This window comes from Oncorhynchus nerka, linkage group LG22 (assembly GCF_034236695.1).
Source record: "Oncorhynchus nerka isolate Pitt River linkage group LG22, Oner_Uvic_2.0, whole genome shotgun sequence".
NCBI classification, from domain to species: domain Eukaryota; kingdom Metazoa; phylum Chordata; class Actinopteri; order Salmoniformes; family Salmonidae; genus Oncorhynchus; species Oncorhynchus nerka.
In genome coordinates this window covers 23586371-23610690 of record NC_088417.1, presented here as the reverse complement: position 1 = coordinate 23610690, position 24320 = coordinate 23586371, and the positions used below count along the sequence as shown (strand labels likewise).

The window sequence follows — 24320 nt, the reverse complement described above, 5'->3', positions numbered from 1 at the left end:
CACAGAGATGCGTACAAAGCTCTCCCTCGCCCTCCATTTGGCAAATCTGACCATAATATTATCCTCCTACAAACAAAGATTAAAGCAGGAAGCACCAGTGACTTGGTCAATAAAAAAGTGGTCAGATGAAGCAGATGCTAAACTACAGGACTGTTTTGCTAGCACAGACTGGAATATGTTCCCGGGATTCATCCGATGGCATTGAGGAGTACACCACATCCGTCACTGGCTTTATCAATAAGTGCACAGAGGACGTTGTCCCCACAGTGACTGTATGTACATACCCCAACCAGAAGCCATGGATTACAGGCAACATTTGCACTGAGCTAAAGGGTAGAGCTGCCGCGTTAAAGGAGCGGGACTCTAACCCGTAAACTCATAAGAAATCCCGCTATGCCCTCCGACGAACCATCAAACAGGCAAAGCGCCAATACAGGACTAAGATCAAATCGTACTACACTGGCTCCAACGCTCATTGGATGTGGCAAGGCTTGCAAACTATTACAGACCACAAAGGGAAGCACAGAAAAGAGCAGCCCAGTGACACGAGCCTACCAGATGAGCTAAATAACTGCTATGCTCGCTTCGAGGCAAGCAACATTGAAACATGCATGAGAGTATCAGCTGTTCCGGACGACTGTGTGATCACGCTCTCCGCAGCCGGCGTGAGTAAGACCTTTAAACAGGTCAACATTCAGACAGATTACCAGGACGTATACTCTGAGCATGCGCTGACCAACTGGCAAGTGTCTTCATTGACATTTTCACTGACATTAGTCCCTGTGCCCAAGAACACTAAGGTAACCTGCCTAAATGACTACCGACCCGTAGCACTCGTGTCTGTAGCCATGAAATGCTTTGAAAGGATGGTCATGGCTCAAATCAACACCATTATCCCAGAATACCTAGACCCACTCCAATTTGCATACCGCACAAACAGATCCACAGATGATGCAATCGTACTCCACACTGCCCTTTCACACCTGGACGAAAGGAGCACCTATGTGAGAATGCTATTCATTGACTACAGCTCAGTATTCAACACCATAGTGCCCTCAAAGCTCATCACTAAGCTAAGGACCCTGGGACAAAACACATCCCTCTGCAACTGGATCCTGAACTTCCTGACGGGCTGCCCCCAGGTGGTAAAGGTAGGTAACAACACATCTGCACGCTGATCTTCAACACGGGGTCCACGCACGGCAAGCGGTACCGGAGTGCCAAGTCTAGGTCCAAGAGGCTTCGAAACAGCTTCTACCCCTAAGCCATAAGACTCCTGAACATCTAATCAAATGGCTATCCAAACTATTTGCATTGGTTGTATTTGGCGCATGTGACAAAGACAATTTTATTTAACTTAATTTCCCACACAGACCCTGTCATGGCACAGCATTAAATAGCACACTACCCCTCTGTCAAGAAAGATGGTATTTGCAAAGGGTGGAAAATAGGAATACTGGACAACGAGGACACTGACTCAACCTGTACAAGATTGTAACAGTAATGGTGCAGTGAAACCACACACAGTTTGCCAGGACATTTGCAGAATAAAAGAGAGTGCACAGCACTTCTGTTGACGACTACCTCACCCTGAGAGAATCGGATCACACCTCCTCCTCAAACTGTTCCACAGACGAGCAGCCCCAAGAGGAGAGTCACCCTCCCAGCACTGAGCAAACTCAGATCCCAAAACAGCTCTGCTTCATTGATATGATGGTAAAATTCACCCAGCTGGAGATAAGGCTGGTGGAGCTCGAACAACGATTCATCACAGACAGCACAAACCCTAACAGACCATTACAAAATCCCTTCAACCAGTCCCGGAGAGCTGAAGAGAGAGACGTGTCTGCACTCTGGACTGTGGTGAAAAACTCTTCCCAGATGGAGGGAAGACACACACACACCCACGGACTGAAATGGGAAATACATTAAAGAACGAAAATGATTTCCCGTACACAAAGTGGATAAACTCTTGCGTCCAAAAATTTTACTCGCCCTGGAGCTGCTGTCAGAGGACTAACTAGGGTCCCCCAGCCACATAATAAATCACACTGGCACCAAAGACCGGAGGGCCAGCAGAAAAGGGTGGCCACAACACTCAAGGGAGTGATTGAAAAAGCTTCCTCCACTTTCCCCAACTCAAGAGTGGTCATCTCTATCCTGCTACTCTGAAAATACTTTCACCCTGCCAAATGTCCACCTGACACACCATCCCACCCTGGACTTGGACAGCCTCTACGACCAACTAAGTAACTAATTAAAAGGCAGACTAACTAAATGGAGTGCATATACACATATACAATTCGGCAGTCATTTAACATTTACATTTAAGTCATTTAGCAGACGCTCTTATCCAGAGCGACTTACAAATTGGTGCGTTCACCTTATGACATCCAGTGGAGCAGCCACTTTACAATAGTGCATCTAAATCTTTTAAGGGGGGGGGGGTGAGAAGGATTACTTTATCCTATCCTAGGTATTCCTTAAAGAGGTGGGGTTTCAGGTGTCTCCGGAAGGTGGTGATTGACTCCGCTGTCCTGGCGTCGTGAGGGAGTTTGTTCCACCATTGGGGGGGCCAGAGCAGCGAACAGTTTTGACTGGGCTGAGCGGGAACTGTACTTCCTCAGTGGTAGGGAGGCGAGCAGGCCAGAGGTGGATGAACGCAGTGCCCTTGTTTGGGTGTAGGGCCTGATCAGAGCCTGGAGGTACTGAGGTGCTGTTCCCCTCACAGCTCCGTAGGCAAGCACCATGGTCTTGTAGCGGATGCGAGCTTCAACTGGAAGCCAGTGGAGAGAGCGGAGGAGCGGGGTGACGTGAGAGAACTTGGGAAGGTTGAACACCAGACGGGCTGCGGCGTTCTGGATGAGTTGTAGGGTTTAATGGCACAGGCAGGGAGCCCAGCCAACAGCGAGTTGCAGTAATCCAGACGGGAGATGACAAGTGCCTGGATTAGGACCTGCGCCGCTTTCTGTGTGAGGCAGGGTCGTACTCTGCGGATGTTGTAGAGCATGAACCTACAGGAACGGGCCACCGCCTTGATGTTAGTTGAGAACGACAGGGTGTTGTCCAGGGTCACGCCAAGGTTCTTAGCGCTCTGGGAGGAGGACACAGTGGAGTTGTCAACCGTGATGGCGAGATCATGGAACGGGCAGTCCTTCCCGGGAGGAAGAGCAGCTCCGTCTTGCCGAGGTTCAGCTTGAGGTGGTGATCCGTCATCCACACTGATATGTCTGCCAGACATGCAGAGATGCGATTCGCCACCTGGTCATCAGAAGGGGAAAGGAGAAGATTAATTGTGTGTCGTCTGCATAGCAATGATAGGAGAGACCATGTGAGGTTATGACAGAGCCAAGTGACTTGGTGTATAGCGAGAATAGGAGAGGGCCTAGAACAGAGCCCTGGGGGACACCAGTGGTGAGAGCACGTGGTGAGGAGACGGATTCTCGCCACGCCACCTGGTAGGAGCGACCTGTCAGGTAGGACGCAATCAAGCGTGGGCCGCGCCGGAGATGCCCAACTCGGAGAGGGTGGAGAGGAGGATCTGATGGTTCACAGTATCGAAGGCAGCCGATAGGTCTAGAAGGATGAGAGCAGAGGAGAGAGAGTTAGCTTTAGCAGTGCGGAGCGCCTCCGTGATACAGAGAAGAGCAGTCTCAGTTGAATGACTAGTCTTGAAACCTGACTGATTTGGATCAAGAAGGTCATTCTGAGAGCGATAGCGGGAGAGCTGGCCAAGGACGGCACGTTCAAGGGTTTTGGAGAGAAAAGAAAGAAGGGATACTGGTCTGTAGTTGTTGACATCGGAGGGATCGAGTGTAGGTTTTTTCAGAAGGGGTGCAACTCTCGCTCTCTTGAAGACGGAAGGGACGTAGCCAGCGGTCAGGGATGAGTTGATGAGCGAGGTGAGGTAAGGGAGAAGGTCTCCGGAAATGGTCTGGAGAAGAGAGGAGGGGATAGGGTCAAGCGGGCAGGTTGTTGGGCGGCCGGCCGTCACAAGACGCGAGATTTCATCTGGAGAGAGAGGGGAGAAAGAGGTCAGAGCACAGGGTAGGGCAGTGTGAGCAGAACCAGCGGTGTCGTTTGACTTAGCAACGAGGATCGGATGTCGTCGACCTTCTTTTCAAAATGGTTGACGAAGTCATCTGCAGAGAGGGAGGAGGGGGAGGAGGATTCAGGAGGGAGGAGAAGGTGGCAAAGAGCTTCCTAGGGTTAGAGGCAGATGCTTGGAATTTAGAGTGGTAGAAAGTGGCTTTAGCAGCAGCGACAGAAGAGGAAAATGTAGAGAGGAGGGAGTGAAAGGATGCCAGGTCCGCAGGGAGGCGAGTTTTCCTCCATTTCCGCTCGGCTGCCCGGAGCCCTGTTCTGTGAGCTCGCAATGAGTCGTCGAGCCACGGAGCGGGAGGGGAGGACCGAGCCGGCCTGGAGGATAGGGGACATAGAGAGTCAAAGGATGCAGAAAGGAGGAGAGGAGGGTTGAGGAGGCAGAATCAGGAGATAGGTTGGAGAAGGTTTGAGCAGAGGGAAGAGATGATAGGATGGAAGAGGAGAGAGTAGCGGGGAGAGAGAGCGAAGGTTGGGACGGCGCGATACCATCCGAGTAGGGGCAGTGTGGGAAGTGTTGGATGAGAGCGAGAGGGAAAAGGATACAAGGTAGTGGTCGGAGACTTGGAGGGGAGTTGCAATGAGGTTAGTGGAAGAACAGCATCTAGTAAAGATGAGGTCGAGCGTATTGCCTGCCTTGTGAGTAGGGGGGGGGAAGGTGAGAGGGAGAGGTCAAAAGAGGAGAGGAGTGGAAAGAAGGAGGCAGAGAGGAATGAGTCAAAGGTAGATGTGGGGAGGTTAAAGTCGCCCAGAACTGTGAGAGGTGAGCCGTCCTCAGGAAAGGAGCTTATCGAGGCATCAAGCTCATTGATGAACTCTCCGAGGGAACCTGGAGGGCGATAAATGATAAGGATGTTAAGCTTGAAAGGGCTGGTAACTGTGACAGCATGGAATTCAAAGGAGGCGATAGACAGGTGGGTAAGGGGAGAAAGAGAGAATGACCACTTGGGAGAGATGAGGATCCCGGTGCCACCACCCCGCTGACCAGAAGCTCTCGGGGTGTGCGAGAACACGTGGGCGGACGAAGAGAGAGCAGTAGGAGTAGCAGTGTTATCTGTGGTGATCCATGTTTCCGTCAGTGCCAAGAAGTCGAGGGACTGGAGGGAGGCATAGGCTGAGATGAACTCTGCCTTGTTGGCCGCAGATCGGCAGTTCCAGAGGCTACCGGAGACCTGGAACTCCACGTGGGTCGTGCGCGCTGGGACCACCAGATTAGGGTGGCCGCGGCCACGCGGTGTGGAGCGTTTGTATGGTCTGTGCAGAGAGGAGAGAACAGGGATAGACAGACACATAGTTGACAGGCTACAGAAGAGGCTACGCTAATGCAAAGGAGATTGGAATGACAAGTGGACTACACGTCTCGAATGTTCAGAAAGTTGAGCTTACGTAGCAAGAATCTTATTGACTAAAATGATTAAAAATGATACAGTACTGCTGAAGTAGGCTAGCTGGCAGTGGCTGCGTTGTTGACTTTGTAGGCTAGCTGGCAGTGGCTGCGTTGTTGATTCGGGGGCTAGCTGGCTAGCTAGCAGTGTTGATTACGTTACGTTGAGTTAAAAGAATGACAATAGCTGGCTAGGTAACCTAGAAAATCGCTCTAGACTACACAATTATCTTTGATACAGAGACGGCTATGTAGCTAGCTATGTAGCTAGCTACGATCAAACAAATCAAACCGTTGTACTGTAATGAAATGAAATGAAATGAAAATGTGATACTACCTGTGGAGCGAGGCGGAATGCGACCGGGTTGTTGAGTTCTAATCGGTAGATGTTGGCTAGCTGTTGGCTAGCTAGCAGTGTCTCCTACGTTAAGGACGACAAATAGCTGGCTAGCTAACCTCGGTAAATTAAGATAATCACTCTAAAACTACACACTCTAAACTACACAATTATCTTGGATACGAAGACAGCAAAGACAACTATGTAGCTAGCTAACACTACACTAATCAAGTCGTTCAGTTGAGGGTAATAGTTTCTACAGTGCTGCTATTCTTATTGACTAAAATGATTAAAAATGATACAGTACTGCTGAAGTAGGCTAGCTGGCAGTGGCTGCGTTGTTGACTTTGTAGGCTAGCTGGCAGTGGCTGCGTTGTTGACACTACACTAATCAAGTCGTTCCGTTGGGTGTGATAGTTTCGACAGTGCTGCTATTCAGTCGAGAAGAACTACTGAATATAAGATCAGCGTCAACTCACCATCAGTACGACCAAGAATATGTTTTCCGCGACGCGGATCCTGTGTTCTGCCTTACAAACAGGCCAAAGGAATTGATTCCAGGCAGCGACCCCAAAAAACGACTTCGTAAAAGGGGGAAACGTAGCGGTCTTCTGATCAGACTCCAGACACAGGCACATCGTGCACCACTCCCTAGCATTCTTCTTGCCAATGTCCAGTCTCTTGACAACAAGGTTGATGAAATCCGAGCAAGGGTAGCATTCCAGAGGGACATCAGAGACTGTAACGTTCTCTGCTTCACGGAAACATGGCTCACTGGAGAGACGCTATCCGGGGCGGTGCAGCCAACGGGTTTCTCCATGCATCGCGCCGACAGAAACAAACATCTTTCTGGTAAGAAGAGTGGCGGGGGCGTATGCCTCATGACTAACGAGACATGGTGTGATGAAGGAAACATACAGGAACTCAAATCCTTCTGTTCACCTGATTTAGAATTCCTCACAATCAAATGTAGACCGCATTATCTACCAAGAGAATTCTCTTCGATTATAATCACAGCCGTATATATCCCCCCCCAAGCAGACACATCGATGGCTCTGAACGAACTTTATTTAACTCTTTGCAAACTGGAAACCATTTATCCGGAGGCTGCATTCATTGTAGCTGGGGATTTTAACAAAGCTAATCTGAAAACAAGACTCCCTAAATTTTATCAGCATATCGATTGCGCAACCAGGGGTGGTAAAACCCTGGATCATTGTTACTCTAACTTCCGCGACGCATATAAGGCCCTGCCCCGCCCCCCTTTCGGAAAAGCTGACCACGACTCCATTTTGTTGATCCCTGCCTACAGACAGAAACTTAAACAAGAGGCTCCCACGCTGAGGTCTGTCCAACGCTGGTCCGATCAAGCTGACTCCACACTCCAAGACTGCTTCCATCACGTGGACTGGGACATGTTTCGTATTGCGTCAGATGGAAATATTGACAAATACGTTGATTCGGTGTGCGAGTTCATTAGAACGTGCGTTGAAGATGTCGTTCCCATAGCAACGATAAAAACATTCCCTAACCAGAAACCGTGGATTGATGGCAGCATTCGCGTGAAACTGAAAGCGCGAACCACTGCTTTTAATCAGGGCAAGGTGTCTGGTAACATGACTGAATACAAACAGTGCAGCTATTCCCTCCGCAAGGCTATCAAACAAGCTAAGCGTCAGTACAGAGACAAAGTAGAATCTCAATTCCACGGCTCAGACACAAGAGGCATGTGGCAGGGTCCACAATCAATCACGGACTACAAGAAGAAACCCAGCCCAGTCACGGACCAGGATGTCTTGCTCCCAGGCAGACTAAATAACTTTTTTGCCCGCTTTGAGGACAATACAGTGCCACTGACACGGCCTGCAACGAAAACATGCGGTCTCTCCTTCACTGCAGCCGAGGTGAGTAAGACATTTAAACGTGTTAACCCTCGCAAGGTTGCAGGCCCAGACGGCATCCCCAGCCGCGCCCTCAGAGCATGCGCAGACCAGCTGGCCGGTGTGTTTACGGACATATTCAATCAATCCCTATACCAGTCTGCTGTTCCCACATGCTTCAAGAGGGCCACCATTGTTCCTGTTCCCAAGAAAGCTAAGGTAACTGAGCTAAACGACTACCGCCCTGTAGCACTCACTTCCGTCATCATGAAGTGCTTTGAGAGACTGGTCAAGGACCATATCACCTCCACCCTACCTGACACCCTAGACCCACTCCAATTTGCTTACCGCCCAAATAGGTCCACAGACGATGCAATCTCAACCACACTGCACACTGCCCTAACCCATCTGGACAAGAGGAATACCTATGTGAGAATGCTGTTCATCGACTACAGCTCGGCATTCAACACCATAGTACCCTCGATGCTCGTCATCAAGCTCGAGACCCTGGGTCTCGACCCCGCCCTGTGCAACTGGGTACTGGACTTCCTGACGGGCCGCCCCCAGGTGGTGAGGGTAGGCAACAACATCTCCTCCCCGCTGATCCTCAACACGGGGGCCCCACAAGGGTGCGTTCTGAGCCCTCTCCTGTACTCCCTGTTCACTCACGACTGCGTGGCCACGCACGCCTCCAACTCAATCATCAAGTTTGCGGACGACACAACAGTGGTAGGCTTGATTACCAACAACGACGAGACGGCCTACAGGGAGGAGGTGAGGGCCCTCGGAGTGTGGTGTCAGGAAAATAACCTCACACTCAACGTCAACAAAACTAACGAGATGATTGTGGACTTCAGGAAACAGCAGAGGGAACACCCCCCTATCCACATCGATGGAACAGTAGTGGAGAGGGTAGCAAGTTTTAAGTTCCTCGGCATACACATCACAGACAAACTGAATTGGTCCACTCACACTGACAGCGTCGTGAAGAAGGCGCAGCAGCGCCTCTTCAACCTCAGGAGGCTGAAGAAATTCGGCTTGTCACCAAAAGCACTCACAAACTTCTACAGATGCACAATCGAGAGCATCCTGGCGGGCTGTATCACCGCCTGGTACGGCAACTGCTCCGCCCTCAACCGTAAGGCTCTCCAGAGGGTAGTGAGGTCTGCACAACGCATCACCGGGGGCAAACTACCTGCCCTCCAGGACACCTACACCACCCGATGTTACAGGAAGGCCATAAAGATCAAGGACATCAACCACCCGAGCCACTGCCTGTTCACCCCGCTATCATCCAGAAGGCGAGGTCAGTACAGGTGCATCAAAGCTGGGACCGAGAGACTGAAAAACAGCTTCTATCTCAAGGCCATCAGACTGTTAAACAGCCACCACTAACATTGAGTGGCTGCTGCCAACACACTGACATTGACGCTGACCCAACTCCAGCCACTTTAATAATGGGAATTGATGGGAAATGATGTAAATATATCACTAGCCACTTTAAACAATGCTACCTTATATAATGTTACTTACCCTACATTATTCATCTCATATGCATACGTATATACTGTACTCTATATCATCGACTGCATCCTTATGTAATACATGTATCACTAGCCACTTTAACTATGCCACTTTGTTTACTTTGTCTACATACTCATCTCATATGTATATACTGTACTCGATACCATCTACTGTATGCTGCCCTGTACCATCACTCATTCATATATCCTTATGTACATATTCTTTATCCCCTTACACTGTGTATAAGACAGTAGTTTTGGAATTGTTAGTTAGATTACTTGTTGGTTATTACTGCATTGTCGGAACTAGAAGCACAAGCATTTCGCTACACTCGCACTAACATCTGCTAACCATGTGTATGTGACAAATAACATTTGATTTGAACCCCTATTACTAGTCTGTTCAACCTCTCATATCGTCTGAGATTCCTAAAGATTGGAAAGCGGCTGTGGTCATCCCCCTCTTTAAAGTGGGAGACACTCTAGACCCAAACTGTTACAGACCTATATCCATCCTGCCCTTCCTTTCTAAAGTCTTCAAAAGCCAAGTTAACAAACAGATCACCGACCATTTCGAATCCCAACGTACCTTCTCCGCTATGTAATCCGGTTTCCGAGCTGGTCACGGGTGCACCTCAGCCACGCTCAATGTCCTAAACGATATAATAACCGCCATCGATAAAAGACAGTACTGTGCAGCCATCTTCATCGACCTGGCCAAGGCTTTCGACTCTGTCAATCACCGTATTCTTATCGACAGACTCAACAGCCTTGGTTTCTCCAATGACTGCCTCGCCTGGTTCACTAACTACTTCTCAGATAGAGTTGAGTGTGTCAAATCGAAGGGCATGTTGTCCGGACCTCTGGCAGTCTCTATGGGGGTGCCACAGGATTAAATTCTCGGGCCGACTCTTTTCTCTGTATATATCAATGATATATACCCGCTCTTGCTGCGGGTGATTATTTGATCCACCTCTACGCAGACGACACCCTTCTGTATACATCTGGCCCTTCTTTGGACATTGTGTTAACAAACCTCCAAACGAGCTTCAGTGCCATACAACACTCCTTCTGTGGCCACCAACTGCTCTTAAATGCATACTCTTCAACCGATCGCTGCCCGCACCCGCCCGACTAGCATCACTACTCTGGACGGTTCTGACTTAGAATATGTGGACAACTATAAATACCTAGGTGTCTGGCTAGACTGTAAATTCTCCTTCCAGACTCATAGTAAGCATCTCCAATCCAAAATGAAATCTATAATCGACTTCCTGTTTCGCAACAAACCCTCCTTCACTCATGCTGCCAAACATACCCTCGTAAAATTGACTATCCTGCCGAGCCTTGACTTCGGCGATGTCATTTACAAAATAGCCTCCAACAGTCTACTCAGGAAATTGGGTGCAGTCTATCACAGTGACATCTGTTTTGTCACCAAAGCCCCATACACTACCCACCACTGCGACCTGTATGATCTCGTTGGCTGGTCCTCGCTACATATTCGTCGCCAAACCCACTGGCTCCAGGTCATAAGTCTTTGCTAGGTAATACTCCACCTTATCTCAGCTCACTGGTCACCATAGCAACACCCACCCGTAGCACACGCTCCAGCAGGTATATTTCACTGGTCATCCCCAAAGCCAACACCCACTTTGGCCACCTTTCCTTCCAGTTCTCTGCGTCCAATGACTGGAACGAATTGCAAACAATCACTGAAACTGGAGACTTACATCTCTCTCACTAATTTTAAGCGTTAGCTGTCAGAACAGCTTACCGATTACTGCAGCTGTACACAGCCCATCTGTAAATAGACCATCCAACTACCTACCTCATTCCCATATTTGTTTTAGTTTTTCTGCTTTTGCACACCAGCAGTTCTACTTGCACATCCTTATCTGCTCCTTCTATCACTCCAGTGTTAACTGCTAAATTGTAATTACTTCACCACTATGGCCTATATATTGCCTTACCTCCTTACTTCCTTTGCACACACTGTATACAGATTTTTCTACTGTGTTATTGACTGTACGTTTGTTTATCCCATGTGTAACTCCATGTTGTTTTTGTCGCACTGCTTTGCTTTATCTTGGCCAGGTCGCAATTGTAAATGAGAAGTTGTTCTCAACTGGCATACATGGTTAAATAAAGGTTTTCAATTTTTTTTTTTTTTTTTTTTTTCGACATTCAGATGAGACTGACATGAGGTAAAGAATAATTCATTCATAGAAGACTAATTGATCAGAGATTAAGGTATCTGAAGAGTTATATTCGGAAAATTATAACTTTGTAATCTGAAGATTTTTCATGGTACCCCAACTTCCTAGTAAATTAAATTTATGATTAGTTTAATCGCGTAATAATAATTACAGAGAATTTATTTGATAAAATGTAATGATGCCAAAGACACGACAGTGTATATATATACACACACACACACGTACATACACACCGACATATTTATTTATACTCCGGACTCTGACATTGCTCATCATAATATTTCTATTTCTTAATGCCATTCTTTTAGATGTGTGTATTGTTCGATATTACTGCACTGTTGAAGCTAGGAACACATGCATTTCGCTACACCTGCAATAACATCTGCTAAACATGTGTATGCGACTAATAACATTTGATTAGAGTAGTACTGTAGACTACTTTATCACCGACCTCAACCCAGAGTCTCTCAGGGCATTTACAGTCAGTCAACTGACACCACTATCAGACCACAGCAAAATCACAGTCAACTTGAACAAAGCAATAATCAATCATGAGACATCAAAGCAAAACCAACTGCATACTATTAAGAGATGCTATAGATGAAGGAAAGTAGTGTAGAAACATACCCAAAAACTATTAGGCAACAAATTCAATCCCATTTAGACAACTTCCTGGGCAAAATGTTTCACTGCAATTGTGAAGGTGTTAACCTGGCAGTAGGACGCCTAAACCGCATATTTAACCTTTCAGCTTCCCTATAAAATCATAACATTTCAAGCAGACAATGTAAGAAAATGAACAACAATGACAAAGGGTTTGATGAAGAATGCAAAGCCTATGAAAGAAATTGAGAAACCTATCCAACCAAAAACAGACCCATAAACATACACCTACACAATAGTGAAACACTAAAAAGTACAGAAATACACTATGAAAAAAGAAGGAACGGCATGTCAGAAATCATCTATGTAATTGAAGAATCTAACCACTTTTGGGAAAATTGGAACACATTAAACCAACAACACGAAGAGCTACAATATCTATCCAAAATGGAAACCACTTCTCCTTTTTGCCCTATAACAAAGAACAAATAGCAAAAACATATACAGTACATGATGAATTACAAATCTTAGAAACCACCATTAAAGACTACCAGAACCTACTGGATTATCCAATTACATTGAATGAACTACAGGACAAAATACAAACCCTACAACCAAAAAAAGCCTGTGGTGTTGGTCTCCTAATTGAAATAATAAAATATACAAACAGATTCCAACTGGTTTGGCTTTGATGTCTAAACTCTTTATCATGCTCAACTATGGCATCTTCCCCAATATTTGGAACCAAGGACTGATCATCCCAATCCACAAGAATGTTGACAAATTCGACCCCGGCTACTTCCGGCAACCTAGGGAAAATACTCTGCATTATCAAACATGTCAAATTGGCTTTTTACCAAATTCCCATGCGACAGACCACGTATTCACCCTGCACATCAAAATTGACAAGCAAATAAACCAAAACCAAGGCAAAATGTTGTCATGGTTTGTTTATTTCAAAAAAACTTTTGACTCAATAAGGGATGATGGTCTGCTGTATAAATTGATAGAAAGTGGGGTTGTGGGAAAAACATAACATAATAAAATCAATGTACACAAACACATAAAATTGGCAAAACAACACACAAGTTTCTTTCTTCAGGGCTGTGGGGTGAAAAAGGATGCAGCTTAAGCCCCACCCTCTTCAACATATATATCAATGAATTGGCGAGGGTACTAGAACGGTCTGCAGCACCCGGCCTCACCCTACTAGACATTGAAGTCATGTCTACTGTTTGCGGATGATCTGGTGCGTCTGTACCCAACCAAGGGCCTACAGCAGCACCTACATTTCCCCAAAGATTCTGTCAGACTTGGGACCTGACAGTGAATCTCTCAGTAAAACAAAAATAATGGTGTTCCAAAAAAGGTCCAGTTGCCAGGGCTACAAATTTAATCTAGACACCGTTGCGTTAGAACACACAAAGACCTATACCTACCTTGGCCTAAACATCAGCACCACAAGTAACTTCCACAAAGCTGTGAACGATCTGAGAGACAAGGCAAGGAGGGCCATCTACGCCATCAAAATAACATTATATTTGACATCCCTATTAGGATCTGGCTAAAAATACTTGAATCAGTTATAGAACCCATTGCCCTCCATGGTTATGAGGTCCGGGGTCCACTCAGCAACCAAGAAGTCCCATAATGTGTCCAACACCAAATTGAGACTGCAAAAACATATTCCATATACAACTTAACACCCCAAATAATGCATGCAGAGCAGAATTAGTATGATACCCACTAATTATCAACATCCAGAAAAGAGATTCTACAACCATCTAAAAGGAAGTGACTCCCAAACCATCCATAACAAAGCCAACACCTACAGAGAGATGAACCTAGAGAAGAGACCTCTCAGCCAGTTGGTTCTGGGGCTCTATTCACAAACAGTACCCACAGAGCAACACGATTAGACCCAACCAAATCATGAGAAAACAGAAAGATAATTACTTTACACATTGGAAAGAATTAATAAAAAAAAGAGTACCTGACCACTGTGACTGACCAGAAATTAAGAAAAGCTTTGACCATGTACAGACTCGGTGACCATAGCCTTGCTATTGAGAGGCTGCAGACATTTTTTGGTAACCTTCCCCCAGATCTGTGCCTCGACACAATCCTGTCTCGGAGCTCTACAGACAAATTTCTTCGACCTCATGGCTTGGTTTTTGCTCTGACATGTACTGTCAACTGTGGGACCATACATAGACAGGTGTGTGCCTTTCCAAATCATGTCCAATCAATTTAATTTACGACAGGTGGACTCCAATCAAGTTGTAGAAACATCTCAAAGATGATCAATGGAAACAGGATGCACCTGATCTCAATTTCAAGACTCATAGCAAAGGGTCTGAATATTTCTCAAAACCTGTTCTTGTTTTGTCATTATGGGGTACTGTGTGTAGATTGAGGACATTTTTGGATTCCAACCATTTTAGAATAAGGCTGTCTAAATACTTTCTGAATACACTGTATGCTTCCCATGCCAAGAACGAAAAAGTACAAAAATGTATGCCCTCACTACTGTAAGTCGCTCTGGATAAGAGCATCTGCTAAATGACAAAAAAATCATATATAATAAAGCCCCTTTGAATCTAATTGAATTGAGAGTGAGAGAGAGAGAGAGAGAGAGAGAGAGAGAGAGAGAGAGGAGCGTGAAAGGGGGGAGAGGTAGAGAAGGAGAGAGCAACAGAGAAAGAGAGAAAAAGAGTAGAGGAGAGAGCAACAGAGAGAAAGAGAGCAGGGGAGAGAGCAACAGAGAGAAAGAGAGCAAGGGAGAGAGCAACAAAGAGAAAGAGAGCAGGGGAGAGAGCAACAGAGAGAAAGAGAGCAACAGAGAGAAAGAGAGCAAGGGAGAGAGCAACAAAGAGAAAGAGTGCAGGGGAGAGAGCAACAGAGATAAAGAGAGCAGGGGAGAGAGCAACAAAGAGAAAGAGAGCAGGGGAGAGAGCAACAGAGAGAAAGAGAGCAAGGGAGAGAACAACAAAGAGAAAGAGAGCAGGGGAGAGAGCAACAGAGATAAAGAGAGCAGGGGAGAGAGCAACAAAGAGAAAGAGAGCAGGGGAGAGAGCAACAGAGAGAACGAGAGCAAGGGAGAGAGCAACAAAGAGAAAGAGAGCAGGGGAGAGAGCAACAGAGAGAAAGAGAGCAGGGAGAGAGCAACAAAGAGAAAGAGAGCAGGGGAGAGAGCAACAGAGAGAAAGAGAGCAGGGAGAGAGCAACAAAGAGAAAGAGAGCAGGGGAGAGAGCAACAGGGAGAAAGAGCAGGGGAGAGAGCAACAGAGAGAAAGAGAGCAGGGGAGAGAGCAACAGAGAGAGAGACTGCTCTAAAGCTCTCTGTTTAAATGCTAATATGTCAAATCAAATCAAATGTATTTATATAGCCCTTCGTACATCAGCTGATATCGCAAAGTGCTGTACAGAAACCCAGCCTAAAACCCCAAACAGCAAGCAATGCAGGTGTAGAAACACGGTGGCTAGGAAAAACTCCCTAGAAAGGCCAACACCTAGGAAGAAACCGAGAGAGGAACCAGGCTATGTGGGGTGGCCAGTCCTTTTCTGGCTGTGCCGGGTGGAGATTATAACAGAACATGGCCAAGATGTTCAAATGTTCATAAATGACCAGCATGGTTAAATAATAATAATCACAGGCAGAACAGTTGAAACTGGAGCAGCAGCACAGCCAGGTGGACTGGGGACAGCAAGGAGTCATCATGCCAGGTAGTCTTGAGGCATGGTCTTAGGGCTCAGGCCCTCCGAGAGAGAAAAAGAGAGAATTAGAGAGAGCATACTTAAATTCACACAGGACACCGGATAGGACAGGAGAAGTACTCCAGATATAACAAACTGACCCTAGCCCCCCGACACATAAACTACTGCAGCAGAAATACTGGAGGCTGAGACAGGAGGGGTCAATATGTGTGGTGATGATGAGCTAAAGGGCTAAAGAGAACATAGTCCTGCTGGTAGTATTTTAGAATAGAGTTCATCTGAACATACTAGAAGTAGGGGAAAGCAGTTTATTGAGTGAACAGATTTTCTTTTAAATATACCCGGTAATAGATAGAACATAATTACACTTTCTCTCTCTCGCGCAGACACACACACACACACACACACACACACACACACACACACACACACACACACACACACACACACACACACACACACACACACACTGTCCATCCCTCAGTCTTAGCACGTCCCTCACTGCCCAACACACTAATCTCTCTGAAATCCAATTAATCACTCATTTGCATAAGTCATTATGTCTGTCAGGACGCAGGATGTCGTCAATCTTGGGAAACACACATTCGACCGCCACTCGCTGCCCAAAGTTTATACACGCTAAAACGATTTATGTTTAATTTGGGTTTTGTCTTTGACTAATGATGATTGAGAGTGTTCCTAGCTGAAAATATAATTGGGGCAATGCGAGTTGTTGTTTTTTGGGTTTGCTGAGTTTAGTGTTTTTACTTTGCTATTGTGTCGAATTATGAAGCAATGAGAGGTGTTTGTTTTAGAGATACATCCATATTCAGTTCCTTGCGCCATCATTTGGGACAAATACATGCGTGCGACTAGAATATAGAAGATGAATGTTCACACCAGGTGTTTTACGACTGCCTATAGCACTGTATATCAAGAGATAAATCCTACTTCGTTGTGAGGAGTTGTGTGTAGTATATACCTCAGTGCAGTATGTTAAGACCACATATTACGATGGTTGTCACATACTGTATTTGTCTATTACCATAGTAAGGTATCTTCATAAATGAAAACAATCTTTAAAAGCTTAGGAGGGTTGGGAGATGGGACTTGTTATTGAATTCATCCTCAATCTACCAGCCTCAAATACAGCAAATGTTTACTCGATTCTTTGTGGACTGGAGGCAGCTGCCATTGATTAACAGAAAGCCCTGGAATATAAAACATACATTTTCCAGTTTCCACAGCGAAATCAGAACAGCGCAGGAAACGCAATATCACAACAGCCTTTTTTTTGTCGCCTCTGGTCTTTCTTGACAGATGCTGGAGTGAACATCAGTGTGTGTACAGTTGGCGCTCTCTCTAGAGTCAAGCTGGATCTAGCAGGATTTGTATGTTTGTTTTAAATGATGGAGCAGACCACAGAGTAGACATTTCCCATTGCACTTCAGTCTGAGAACTGAGTGTGTCCTCCTCGGTCCTAGAAGTTTAAAGGCCCAGTGCAGTCAAATACATGATTTACCTATTTTATATATATTTCCACACTATGAGGTTGGAATAATACTGTGAAATTGTGAAAATTATGATAATGCCCTTTTAGTGTAAGAGCTGTTTGAAAAGACTGCCTGAGTTTTGGCTTTCCATGGTGACATCACCATGCGGTAAATTAGTTAATAAAAGAGTTCCAAACCTCTTCCAATAACAGGTTTTATTTGTGTCATTTTTCTCCACTTAGACTACTTCCATACAGTACTAGCAAAATTCTTGCCCGAGAAATTGCCCTTCTTTTTTTTGACCAGTTTATTGAAAACTATCACAGTGTTTAATGGTTACCCAGAAATGATTTGATATTGAGATAAAAACGGCTGCATTGGAGCTTTACGGGCATAAGGCCAGGGGATGAGCATCAGAAGATAACTGCAGGCTTCAATCATCAAATCAATGGGAAAGATTGGCACTCGGACATTCAATATCCCCCATCTGCACCCACTGTATTGGGTTGAAGTTTGTTTGTACGGTAACACATTTCTTGTACCCCCGAACAACCTGAGAATCCAACTACATCCCCCACGCTACTTCACTCTCCACTTCCACCTAATGAGTCATTACCTTCCATTTACATCTTTCTGCTTCATTTACGCCATTCTTAACTACACATATCTATCATAGCATTATCCTCCAGTCCTCACTAACGCCTAGCTCTCTCTTTGTCTGATTTATTTCGATTACCTCTTTGCGTCTCGCCTCTCACTGCAGACGGAAAAGGCACCTTGAACCTTTTTAATTAAGAAACTGTAATTTAAAACTTCATCAGTCCTTACTGCGCGGTGGCCATGACGGGGCCGGAGGATCCGCGAGGCTCTCCGTCTTCAGATGAGAGGGTCATTTTTCAGGTGGGGGTGAAGGGATGCGAATAGGCTAGGTAAATAAGGAGTAGGCGAAGAGTGATGCGCCTTCCCCAAAAACCCAGTCAGCAGCGACGATGTTCAGGGGGTGTTGCTTTGTCAAAGACGAGGCCAAACTTGATTAAAGTTTCCCCTCTTGTTTATTACACACTGGGTGAGCTTGGTGCCATTAATCAAGCTTAAGCATGTGTATGTGTTGTGTCTGTTCGTCAAGCATGCGTGTGGAGAAGAGCCTGAACCTTACTTCCTTCTCTCACTAAAACAACAACAACTTTTCTCACCTTTTAGCAGACATCTAAGCGATTGCTTAACTTATCTTTTGTCCTTTAGCAGGGGATGATAAATTGTTCTCTAGCTACCAAGGCCTACTGATATTTGCCCCCCCCCCCCCAAAAAAAAATTATAAAATATAATTCAGCCTTGGGTTAAGAATGATAGCTGCATGATAACGTTTGTGGATTGTGGATCAATGAAAATACCATTCATCACATTCAATACCCATCTTCTTTCCACCTTATTCAGTGACATTTAGAAAACAGCCTTGGTGACTTGCAGCCTGTAATTCCTCCCTGACACTCAGCCTGGATGCCAGCTCGTCTCAGCTTCAACCAAATCTTTTGGCCAAAGACATTTTGTGCATGAAAATACAAATGACCTCATCACGGTTTAGTGACGTCTATACAGTACGATGACCTCGTTGACTCATAACCTGTATCATTCCATATGACCCTCGGGTCTCATGTTGTCATGGCAACAAAAGGAGTTGGCTAAAGCAGACAGTGAGACAGGCATCCAGGCTGCAGGGACGACGGTTTCAAACCACCACTACTGATATGATGATCCTCTGACAAAGTGGAGCAGCAGGAGAAAGTGGCCGAGACTTATTGATAACGTCCAATCCGCTCTGGTATTCATTGAACTGTGTTTGAAATTCCTCCAATTTGTCCAGTCCGTAACACAATTCTCCAACCCGGTCCGACCTCATGGACAGGCCTAAACTTTCCTCTGACAGACAAGAAGAAGTTGATTTGTTTACTTGGCAAAGCTTTATTGAGTGTGATGTTGTCATCCATTCTCATACAGAGCCCCAGCCCAGTCTAGCCCAGCTGTGGAGACTGTCAACATCTTTTCCCTCTCCCATCCTGACGAGAGGCCTGCTGATATAAAAGACTAGCAGTGTCTGAAGATTTAATTCTGAGAAGTCTCTCTAGAGTAACGTACGGTGGAAGGCCCATAGCGAAAATCCTTCAATTAACTAACCGCCGACTACAACTTCATCTAGTGAGGAAAGTCACCTTGAACAATTGAATTATTCTCTAATTAAAAACACAATCATGCCATATCAATCAAAATGCATCACCTTTGATCGTTATCTCTGAATGGGTTTCATCTCGTCTTGTACGCGTGCCAAGATCGGTTTCACCCACCATATCACTCATTATCATCATACAGTGAGCATAAGAAATACATCAGAGGCCTTTCAACCTGTTCAAGCAAACACACCTTTTGTATTTTGGACACATTTTTGCACACAGCAAAAAAAGTATTGGAAGACGAGAATGTGAAGTAGGATGAGGAGTAAGCTAAACAGGCAAGTGTGTTAGTCTTGCATAATTCCACTATAAAACAACTACAGTACTTGAAACTCAATTTTCTATGGTCAGTTTATGAAGTTTATGGTCAGGTGCTATGAGGCAAGAGGAACAACATGCAACCCAATCCATATGGTCAGCTTGTGTTGCATAAAGGAAATGAATGGCCCACTAAAATTCTATATGGATATTTTCGGTCTGTGACATAAGATATGTTGAAGATTCATCCACTCAGCACCATATGTCCTGTAAATAGTGTTTCTCCTCCCTGAGTCCAGCCAATCTCTTCATGGCATCTAGTTTATCCAGCTGAAGCTCTGCTGATACCATCTCTATCAGCGTTTCGTTCACGTCTTTAGCCATGTTCTTAGCATCACTGTGGGAGCAAAGTAATTAAGTCAGTAAATCCAGATCCACAGCCACTAAAATAATGAACCAGACTATTCCATGGTTTTCCTATTGACATCATCATCACCATCAAACCTAAGCTCACCCGCAGACGTAGAGGTATCCATTCTCCTTGAGGAGGAGGTTGGTGAGATCTTTGGCATGGAGGAGCAAGTTATGTTGGACGTATCTAGGACCTGTCTTGGTCTCTGTTCCCATCTGAGTGTCTCGCGAGAAACACACTTTCAGATGGTTCAGGGTTCCTTTACCCACAAACCCCTGCAGCTCCTCTCTGGAGAAAAAGAAGAAGAAAAGTGTGAGCGAGAGCAAGAAGAAAAGAAAGAGGAGAAAAGAGAGAGAGGACTAAGCAAGAGAACAAAGAATAAGAGAAGCGCGAGAGGAGAAGAAAGAGAGAGAGTTAGTTCAGGGCATGAAAACAGTTTATTTCCAAAATAGTCAAAAAACAGTCAAGCTCAATAAAGTTCCATCCCAGCCGTGTGTACAAGCCTACCTATAAAAACACAGGCCACCGATACGTCTTATTTAATGGAAGATAAATGGTCAAATATGGATTTCATAAGCAAGGTCGAGGCCCTCTTATAAGCATATTTTTTACAATCAATCCACCTATCCTTGCCACAACACTGTGTGTGTTCCATCTCAATATGTTTTTTAATAGGGCCTTGGGTAGGTAGCAACAGTAAGGTCTACTGCATTTTCTGAGCCGGTGAAGAACCTTACCCAAGGTTGGAAGGAAGAACGAGAAGATGCAGAGACAGACAGACAGACAGACAGACGAGAAGATACAGAGACACAGACAGACAGACGAGAAGATACAGAGACACAGACTGACAGACAGACAAACAGACGAGAAGATGCAGAGACAGACTGACAGACAAACAGACGAGAAGATGCAGAGACACAGACTGACAGACGAGAAGATGCAGAGACAGACAGACGAGAAGATGCAGAGACAGACAGACAGACGAGAAAGATGCAGAGACTGACAGACAGACAGACGAGAAAGATGCAGAGACTGACAGACGAGAAAGATGCAGAGACAGACAGACGAGAAGATGCAGAGACAGACAGACAGACAGACAGACAGACGAGAAAGATGCAGAGACTGACAGACGAGAAAGATGCAGAGAGACAGACAGACGAGAAAGATGCAGAGACTGACAGACGAGAAGATGCGGAGACAGACAGACAAGAAAGATGCAGAGACTGACAGACGAGAAGATGCAGAGACATACAGACAGACGAGAAAGATGCAGAGAGTGACAGAGACAGACGAGAAAGATGCAGAGACAGACGGACGAGAAAGATGCAGAGACAGACAGACGAGAAGATGCAGAGACAGACAGACGAGAAGATGCAGAGACAGACAGACATATGTGGTCTGGTTAAAGGAACTCTGGTGAAGATCGTTTTGCAGTAGCCGGGAGACTTTTAAAAGCTTGTTTTAATAAAATAAGGAGACCATGACTAGGATAAGAAAAAATGCAGTAAATACTGCAGGAGAGGAGAGTAAAGGAGATGTATTGTTATTGTTCACCTTCATTGGGTTAAATGTTATGTATTGTTGCTGCAACAACACCATTACCATGTTAATCTGGATAACTCATTACAAACCATTAGTATTTTTATTTATTTATATGTCACCTATGGTATCAACTGAGCAGTGATGAGGGTTCACTTCCTGGTTTTCAAATAAAAACAAAGAACACTGACCCTTTAACGTGAGGCATTGTAGATTGCGTCTAATTGTAGATCTGAAGATACGACCAAGTTCTGTAATTATCCAACTTTGTCCATTCTAATTTACTTTGCCTCACAAAATATCTACCTCATTGTGCGTGGGGACAAGATACACATGGGTCCAATACCAGGAAAGTTTACCACGGTTCCATCTTTGATGACAAAGATTTTACATGCGGATGACCTCATTTTTATACCACAGTGAAACAGGAAGCCATGGAAGGTCACAATACAGTTTATTATACTGAGGTCAACTTAAAAAAGTAGAATGTTAATGGAGATTTAATTGTTTGTTTATATTTATAAGAATCTTTAGGGGTGCCAATCATTTTGACAACTATCTTTTTTGAGAAAAAAAAAGTACTACAAAATCTCTTTCTCTGAGCAATTGTATTAGTATAAAATCTAATTTCCTCCTTTTTTTAGCATACAATATAGCTCAGTATTTGTATTCATTTTATAGTCTTTTTTTGCTCATCTTTATCAAGGGTGCAAACAGTTCTTGGACCTGACTGTATAAGACTGTCATGAGAGACATACAGCGTTGCCATTTCCTCCCTCTCTCTCCTTACCCCTCTATTCTGTTGAATGTCAGGCAATATCATGCAACTTTAATTTCTGTATGAAAGGTTAACATCCTGGTACCAGGGGTCCCACCCACCCCACTGTGCCATGCTCTTCTCTTTGGCCTCAGCCAAACCCTGGTGTGTGTTGACAGAGAAAACAACCCTGATCCGGTTGTGGGACTCTGGCCCTTAATGGCCCTGAACAAGAGCCCAGTAACCCCATTTCCCTCAGCAGTGAAATCACAATCCATGAAGAGGGAGGGAGGGTACGAGGAGTGAACAAGCGAGGAAGGGAGAAAATGAGTGCAAACTGCAGGGGGTCCGAGTGTCTGGTTGCACGTAACAGACTGGAGGTCAGATTGGTGTCAACCTCTAACACAGATGTTAAATGTTGGGGTTGATTAGGCTGATCCCATAGCCTGTTTGCTTTTAAAAAGAACATTCTGGAATGAACTTTACTCTATAATGTCACACCGAAGATGTCACGGTTTAGCCTAGGACCACAGGATATATTTAGCATCAAAGGGAACACTTCATTTTTTTCTATCAGTTCACATTTCCGACCCCCACTGATGGCTAGGGTTAGGTCAATAATAATAATAATAAAGAACATGTGAAACATTGTAGGCTGTTTTTTTTCTGGAGTAAAGATTAATATAATGATTTTATCATGCTGCAAGAGAACATGTTTGAATGCTGACATGGGTCATTCACACAGTAAACATACAGTTTCATACATAACATGAATCCAAATGTACCTTCCTACCTTCCTACAGCGCAAGAAAAAACTTGTTTACGTCTTCCGGAAATTGCAGCATTTGGTTTTGATTGATACAGCTGTTTCATGCTCATTAGCACATGTTAAATCGATTCAGTCACGGGGGGCTCCATTTTGAATTCCCCCAGATAGAGAGACTCACATTGTGAACAAACACCCACCAGCCCAGGATACCTGGCTGTGAGGACGTATTTAACAAAGAGATAGAGGGCAATATACGAATACAGGCAGATTTTTCTTTGATCTGTTCTTTAATGATTTCTGCGACCAATGCACCGTTTCGTGATCTAGTCAGAAGACAGCTTTGATTGGTGCACTGACCTTCACATGGCCTTGTGTTGGTAGTGTTATGAGTCATTTTAGGAAAGCTTGGTAGATTTGCATTCTCTGTTAAGTAAGTTTGGTTTGAAACAAAAATGGTTTCAAGTCTTCTGAACTGGAACTGCAACTGAATCGATTTAAAGTAAGATGTCGCTGACAGATACGGCAGGTCTGTTTCTAGCTCCTAAGCACATTTGTAATATTTAGTTTTTTGTGTGTGTTATTTCTCACATTATTAGCCCAGAATTTGTTTTGTGTTATTACATACAGCCGGAAAGAACTTTGGGATATCAGAGCAGTGGTGACTCACCAGCATTACGACCAGTAATACGACTTTCCCGCATTGGATCCTTGTTCGTACCCCCCAGGGCAATTTAACTTATTCCAGAGGCTGTTCCAAAACACCACCGGCGGAGAAGAGGTATTCTGAGTGGACTTCTAGTCCGACTCAGGAGGCGTGCACACCATGCACTGCTCCAGAGTATATTACTCGCTAACGTTCAGTCTCTGGATAATAAAGTAGACGAGCTCAGGACGAGGATCTCCTTCAGGGATTGTAACATACTCATATACTGTCCCAATCTATACAGCCATCTGGGTTCTCAGTACATCGCGCAGACAAGAATAAAGAACTCTCCGGGAAGAAGAAAGGCGGTAGTGTATGTTTCATGATTAAATACTCATGGTGTGATTGTATTAACACACAGAAACTCAAAACTAGACAAGGAACTAGAATACCTCACAAT

The 24320-nt window shown here is 45.0% G+C and overlaps 1 protein-coding gene across 2 annotated transcripts in view; it reads right to left on the bottom strand.

Moving 5' to 3' along the window:
- Nucleotides 1-19192: 19192 nt before the first annotated feature.
- Nucleotides 19193-24320, bottom strand: part of mtrr (5-methyltetrahydrofolate-homocysteine methyltransferase reductase) — a 36875-nt gene continuing 31747 nt past the window's right edge. The window contains exons 13-14 of one of the 2 annotated variants that reach the window (XM_029626546.2): nt 20255-20440; nt 19193-20137 (exon numbers count right to left, since the gene is read on the bottom strand). In XM_029626546.2, coding sequence (XP_029482406.1) covers nt 19993-20137; nt 20255-20440 — 331 coding nt within the window. In that variant the 3' untranslated portion in view covers nt 19193-19992. Of the gene's footprint in view, nt 20138-20254; nt 20512-24320 lie in introns of those variants that run through there. The other variant, XM_065007077.1, reaches the window with a different exon arrangement.